Raw genomic sequence first — 6,295 nt, forward strand, 5'->3', positions numbered from 1 at the left:
GGAGAAGAAAAGTCTTTCAGATGCATTACAAAGTTTGCACACTTTGCAATCATAAATGGTGCCACGAAGTAACGTGCACATTGACCTTATGCTTAAGTTCAATACTAATTACCAATGAAATAGACATAATCCCGTTTGTTCAAAAAAAATACACATTTGGTTCTAGCTTAGGAGGCCTAAGTTCAAGGAAAATAACTGCTGTTTTGCAGCAATGTATACGTATGAATCATCATAGGAAAAAGCTACAGCAAAAGTTGGCCAGTGCCCAATATATATAAGGACTACAGGAAAGTTAATTCTTTTGTTAAATCTGAGGAAATACATAAACGTCCATGGTACGTCGTCTTTCAGCAGATAGAATGAAAAGAAGAGCACGCACTCAACGTCGTGTAAAAGTAAAAGACTAGTAGACTAGTATGTCCCGCGGGCAAACACGCCAAAATATGAAGGCCCAAGCACAGTGAATTCCGCCTTAGCTGGCCGTCCATGCATAGCTTGCCGCTTCGGCCGCCCACACACTCCAGCCACAGAAAAGCATGATGGCTTGAGCCGAGAGCCTGAGAGCGAGGTGTGGGCCCGGAAAAATCTCCCCGGCCACCTCCCGGCCAATGAGGAGGCGGTGCCCACGTGGAATCCTCCACGTCCCCCTCTCCCCATTCCCCTATTTCTATCGCCTCGCCGGTGGTCGTTGCAGCTTGTAGAGGCACACACAGGCCGGGCGATCTTCTTCTACGCTACTCCCTGTCCAGTGTGCTCAAAGCAGCTAGCAGCTAGCTCTGAAGCTTTCCTTCGAAGCCCTAGCTGGTGGTGGTGTCCTACTCAGCTCACCATGGGCGACTCCTCATCCTCAGCATCTTACATCAGAATGGTATGCATGTGTGCTATATCATTTCTACATATGGAAGCATCAAATGATAAGCTTGGTTATTTTAATTTGCTACTGTGTCAGGTTCACCATCTGATAGAGAAGTGCATCTGCTTCAACCTGAACAAGGAAGAGTGCATGGACGCCCTGGAGAAGCATGCCAACATCAACCCTGTCATCACTTCCACTGGTATGCTTTAGTTCCTGCATGCCTCTCGGTTTATTAGCCACTTGTCGGTTTCGCATTCATGCTGCTTCAATTCCCGATCGATACTGTAATAGCCTGCAAGGTCGACTCATGCTTGCTGCGTGCGGATCATGTCGGCACCCTTTCTTGTGTTGCTCTCTTCTAGTCTGTCATTATCATTTCATGTGATCTGAACATTTTCATATATGAATTTATGCTATGCGCAGTGTGGAAGGAGCTGGAGAAGGAGAACAAGGAGTTCTTCGAGACGTACAACAAGGACCGCGCGGAGCGGAACATCGAGGCGGAGACGATGCAGCGGATCCAGAAGATGCTCGCCGAGGCGGCGGCCTCCAAGACCTCCGACGACGACGAGAGCTAGCAAGCAGCCAGCTAGCTAGAGCTTTAGATCAGCCCGTGCATGGCCTCATGTCCACTACACAGCAGCGCCTCCATTAGCTCCGTGGGAGAAGCCTACACACCGTACCTCACGTGAGACCATTCTGTGCAGCTAGCTTACTTAGCGCTACCAATAATTATATATGTGCCTTTTGCAAGAACACCATGCGTGCATGTGTCGTGCTTAAGATTATATTAGGAAGTCATCAAGATAAAACTATGTTTCATTCATGTATGTATATGTATTCATGTACAAAGAGGATCCATATTCAACCTATATATATAGGAGTACACACAAGGATCTCCACAGGCCTCCAAAGCTATAGGTACGGTGGATCTAAGCAGCAAGTAGCCAACAAGCAAGTAAGCTAGGCTTATCACTGCCGGTAATCTTTTCCGACACGTGGCGGTCGCCGCGCGTATCCGTCTGTGATGACGTGTAGCCGATCGGCGATGCTACTTGCTGGCGGTTCCGCGCGTGGGGATAGCCCGGCGCAGCTCGCCTTGTCGTCTTCCAACCCCCTCCCAGTAGTTAGCTAGCGTAGTGCCGGTCTTTCACGTGACGAGGGCCGGGCGCGCGATCGATCGTCTGGATTTGTCGTAGGGTTGCTTCTCGCCGTCGTTCTGGGCCCCCGCTTTGCAGGGTCCCTCGCCGTCGTTTCGGCCCCGTGGGGTGTGGGGGAGGGGGGGGGTGTTGCGGCGCGGGCCGCCGGCGACGCGACCCCCTGAGCTGGACGTCAGCGGCTGCCGCGCCTTTCCACAGGTGTGCGTCGACGCCAGCCGGTCGGCCGGCCGCTCGTGAGGGCGACGCCAGTCACGCCACCGCCCGTCTCGCTCGAGCTACAGTGTGGAGCAGGCGGGGCCGGCCGACCGGTATTAATGGCGCAGCGCAGGGAGGCTTTTGAGCTTTGCAGGTCGCAATCCAATCCCGTAATGAGTCATCCACTCGTGACAACGAGAGGATCGGAATGTCATGCAATCGACCGGGCTGGCATGCTCGAGCAGCTGGTTGGTGGTGCACAAACGGAAGAGCGGCCCAGGGCCTGCCCGGCCGATGTCGTGGGCCTCTTGAAGGGGCATGGCCCAGGGAAGCCCCCCTGTTTGTGCCCTACGATTAAACTGATCCTGAAATTTATGCGCGCTATGCCATTTGTCTGTATCAAAGCAGGCCAAGTATGGCCTATTGGCCCATGGACCTCAAATTGATCAGCTGAATGTTTAATTTCTTGTTAAGTTGTCGTCAATGTGTGCTGTAGCAATTGTTTTCGACCAATGAAATCAATTAACTCGCCCAGTGTCGTTTGGAAGTATTTAAGCAACCAAGAAGGCATGCATGAGAAAAAATTACAAGCGCGATCCTAGCATTCCAAGATGACATCTATTTCAGAAACGAGGCAGTAGTAAAGTTTTGTTGCTGTCAGAAAATGATGGTGGTATATGAGCATTTTCTTTTACAATACTATCTGACGGCTAGGAAGGGACTAGAACACACAGGACCCTAGCCTGTTAAATGTTGTTGCTGTAGTGAACCACCGGATGATCTGCAAGTGGATACTTAGGGTTCAAGATTTCTTTTCCTACTAAATACTAATACAGCTTGGATTGTACTAATTAATAAATAACCTGGGGAGTTGCCAACCTTATCTTGATCACCACATGCATATAGTTCTTAGGTCTACAGTTGAATTTGTCAAAGTCTCTACGAAAACCTCGAGGTCGCCTCTGCAATGTCAACCACTGCAAGAGGAATAGAATTGTTCGGGTGATCAGCGGATGCCTGTGTTGATCTCCAACCATGCAGTTAAGAGTTAATGCGGGTCGTCGTTTACTAGCACTACTGTTAGTATAATACTTACAGTATCCCTGATCAGAAAAAGTAAATCTTGGGTTTAACTACTGTGGGCCATCTAATTATCTTTTGATTGTCGTGTCACCAGTTGTTCACGTTTCACGGTGCTGGAGAGTATGGTCAAATGTATGACACTATGAGCAATGCAAAGTCACGAGCATTTATATATGAGTCACCATTTCCATCAAAAAAAAATATATGAGTCACTTACCTGTCCACGGTTCCCTTGCGTGTGCTTGTATAGCACATATAAATTTGCAGATATTTCATCCAAAACAATTTATCTCATGAGAAGTAGTCAAGAAAAAAAAATAATGTTTGATAGAGGGTGATCTACTAATCCTTCAAATTAGAGTAAGAAACTTTGTTCTCAGATCGGTTGAAATTGGAAATTTCGTTACAAATCGATTGGAAGTTACTACTATTATACTATCCATGAACATTTTAAGTACTTGTCCAAGAACACATCAAGGACAGAGACGACATTTTAAGTAAATTCCAAGCAACAGGTTATGGACCTTGACCCAGCTCTCAACTATTACACAAAGCAATTCAGACAACGAAACCTTTCATATATTTAGTAGCAGTGACAAGAAGTACGGAAAACGGTAATAACTATATGTATAACTTCACCATTGAGACCAAGAATACTAATAAACTGCCTACTTAGAAGTTAGAACGGAACAAACAGTTAGGTTTAGTTTCAATGGGCCTTTTAGACACACCAATCATCATATCAAATGCTAAACCTTTGCGCCAACGATAATCTGTGGGAGATGGGCTTTTCAGAAGCTAGAACTTAGCAGAGCATCTAGGTAGGCACTAGAGCATAATTAACAAGTACTAGTGTGAAGACAAGTTGTAAATTACAACCACACATTGCTACTTGCATGTGGTTAATCGTCAAGTCAAGAAGCTCCATTAATTCCAGTGGCCTTTAAAAGCCTCCACTTGGTCTCCTATGGGAACACCACTGCCGCTAACGTGCATGCAATGGCCTCAAGATCTATAAATACCCATGCATCCTTCATTTGGAACTCATCACAACCCATACTCACTAGTAGTAGCTCACAATGGCAGGCACCAAGCTAATAGCGCTGGGTTTTGTTGTCCTCATGAGCATGGGGTTAGCCAATGCCGTGAGGGTGGCTAGATACTCTAGTGCTGATGGAACAGGCACAGGAGGAGGAGGGGGTGGCGGATATGTGAATGGTGCGGGATCAGGATCTGGATCCGGCACCGGCGAAGGTGAGAGCAGTTCAAGTGGTGTCCACGCAACTGCTGGAGGGGGTGGCGGAGGTGGTGGAACTAGCCAATACGGTGGGTCTGGTTATGGTGGAGGGTCCGGGTCAGGTTCAGGATCTGGTACATATAACCAAGGAACCTATTCTGGTTATGGAGAATCTTCCAATGCTGGTGGTACGGGTGGTGGTGGAGGAGGAGGACAAGCAGGAGGTTCTTGGGGATCTAGTGCACAGGGGTCTGGTAGTGGCACTGGATCTGGCTCTAGCTACTCTAACCGGTATTGGTACGGACCTAGTTATGCAGGTGCAAATGCTAATGGCAATGGTGGTGGCACCGGGAGCAGTCAAAATGGTGGGGGAGGTGGTGGTCAAGGTTCTGGATCCGGGTACGGCAATGCCAACCCCTGATTACTGCATCAACTCCATCTGAAGTTGGAGCCCATCATCCTTTCTTGTTTGAAGTCGTGAGATTGTTTCGGTTTCTTTGTACTTGTGTTATGCTTTTGTTAGAATGAAATTAATAAAGGGCCCAACGTTTCTAGTAAATGCAGCCTACTTTAAGGTGCAGCTTATGAGATGGTGTAAACATGTCAGTTTAATGATAAAATTAATACTTCTGTCATTGTCACTGCATCTGGAGAAATTTCATGAGAGAACTGTTTTGTCTTGGGAGTTTTTAAGTTTAGATGCCTACACCCCATGCTTATCACATGGTTGTGTTCTACCTACTACTAAATAAAGACGTTAATTACAGGCTCCAAGCGACTCAGTTATTGTAATCTAACATCAATGAAAGCTACTAGAGTAGTTCTTGGCATTTTTTTTTCTTACACTGAAGTCAACTGAGTAAGGCAAGAAGTGCTGCCACGAGCCCAATAACGTTAGTGATGACGTCAAAAAAATGATTTTGTGCCTAGTCCTTTCTCAATTTCATTGTTGAATGAGCGGCAATATATGATCGGGAGAAGCTTCAAATGTCACTGATGAGAGCACAATTTCCTGCTCTTTTTGTCAAGTGGAATTCATTCCTGGAGCGAAGTAATCAATATTAATTGCTGGTGTAATATATAGGAACCAAAAACATTTCGAAATAATAAACAGTTGCAATTCCAATGTCAACTTTTCGAAAATATGAGTGTTATAGTTATTTTGGTGTGGCTCACACAGTTCATGTTGTAGTAGATAACGTGGGGTTTAGCAGGGAGATGAAGCCGTGCTCCTCCGATCCTTACGGAGGCTCGGGGGGGGGGGGGGGGGGGGGGTGTTTCCTTGCTTTACCGAGCTGTTCTGCTGTGCTGAATATATAGCAGCAGCACTATAAAGTAGATGCGCCCTTCTTCCCTTTCCTCGAGCGCTTGCTTGTATGTTATGCCCAGAAAAGCGTCCACAGCAGTTCATCTGGCTTCTATAAAGATTAAAGAATCAACAGTCAAGCAGTCTGATGCAGGTACGAACATAAAGTACGCCAAACAGGCAGGGGAACAGTTTCTTTTCTGACTGGCTGACTGACGGTAATCTTCCCCGATGAAGAACATGAAAAATTTCGTCCTTTTAGAGGCACCCAGAAGTGAGAAAGGATCACGTTTCGAGTTGCTCTAGTTCGTTGTAGCTCTTGACAGTCAATCCCAGCCGCTTATCGAAGCTTTGTCTTGAGTTGCTAGTCGATCTCCCAGCCGCTTCCAGTTGCTCTGGTTGTAGCTCTTGACAGTCAATCCCCTAGTGGAGTTACGACCAGGCCAGATCTCACATTT

The 6,295-nt window shown here is 46.8% G+C and overlaps 2 protein-coding genes across 2 annotated transcripts; both read left to right on the forward strand.

Moving 5' to 3' along the window:
- The first annotated feature begins 680 nt into the window (after positions 1-680).
- Positions 681-1,728, forward strand: LOC112886220. The gene is made up of 3 exons (XM_025952037.1): positions 681-868; positions 950-1,055; positions 1,280-1,728. Exons 1-3 carry the CDS (start codon positions 830-832, stop codon positions 1,432-1,434), a joined length of 300 nt encoding a protein of 99 aa, XP_025807822.1. The 5' UTR covers positions 681-829; the 3' UTR covers positions 1,435-1,728.
- A 2,594-nt stretch (positions 1,729-4,322) lies between these two features.
- On the forward strand, positions 4,323-5,166 carry LOC112886333 (putative glycine-rich cell wall structural protein 1). Its single transcript, XM_025952204.1, has one exon. It carries the CDS (start codon positions 4,374-4,376, stop codon positions 4,950-4,952), a length of 579 nt encoding a protein of 192 aa, XP_025807989.1. The 5' UTR covers positions 4,323-4,373; the 3' UTR covers positions 4,953-5,166.
- The last annotated feature ends 1,129 nt before the right edge of the window (positions 5,167-6,295 follow it).

Source organism: Panicum hallii, chromosome 3 (assembly GCF_002211085.1).
Source record: "Panicum hallii strain FIL2 chromosome 3, PHallii_v3.1, whole genome shotgun sequence".
NCBI lineage: Eukaryota > Viridiplantae > Streptophyta > Magnoliopsida > Poales > Poaceae > Panicum > Panicum hallii.

Bases quoted from the DNA above. Each gene is read 5' to 3' on its own strand.
- LOC112886220 (XM_025952037.1), top strand. From the start codon at position 830: ATGGGCGACTCCTCATCCTCAGCATCTTACATCAGAATG. The intron at 869-949 runs GTATGCATGTGT...CTACTGTGTCAG, and splicing joins CAGCATCTTACATCAGAATG to GTTCACCATCTGATAGAGAA. The intron at 1,056-1,279 runs GTATGCTTTAGT...TGCTATGCGCAG, and splicing joins CCCTGTCATCACTTCCACTG to TGTGGAAGGAGCTGGAGAAG.
- LOC112886333 (XM_025952204.1), top strand. From the start codon at position 4,374: ATGGCAGGCACCAAGCTAATAGCGCTGGGTTTTGTTGTCCTCATGAGC.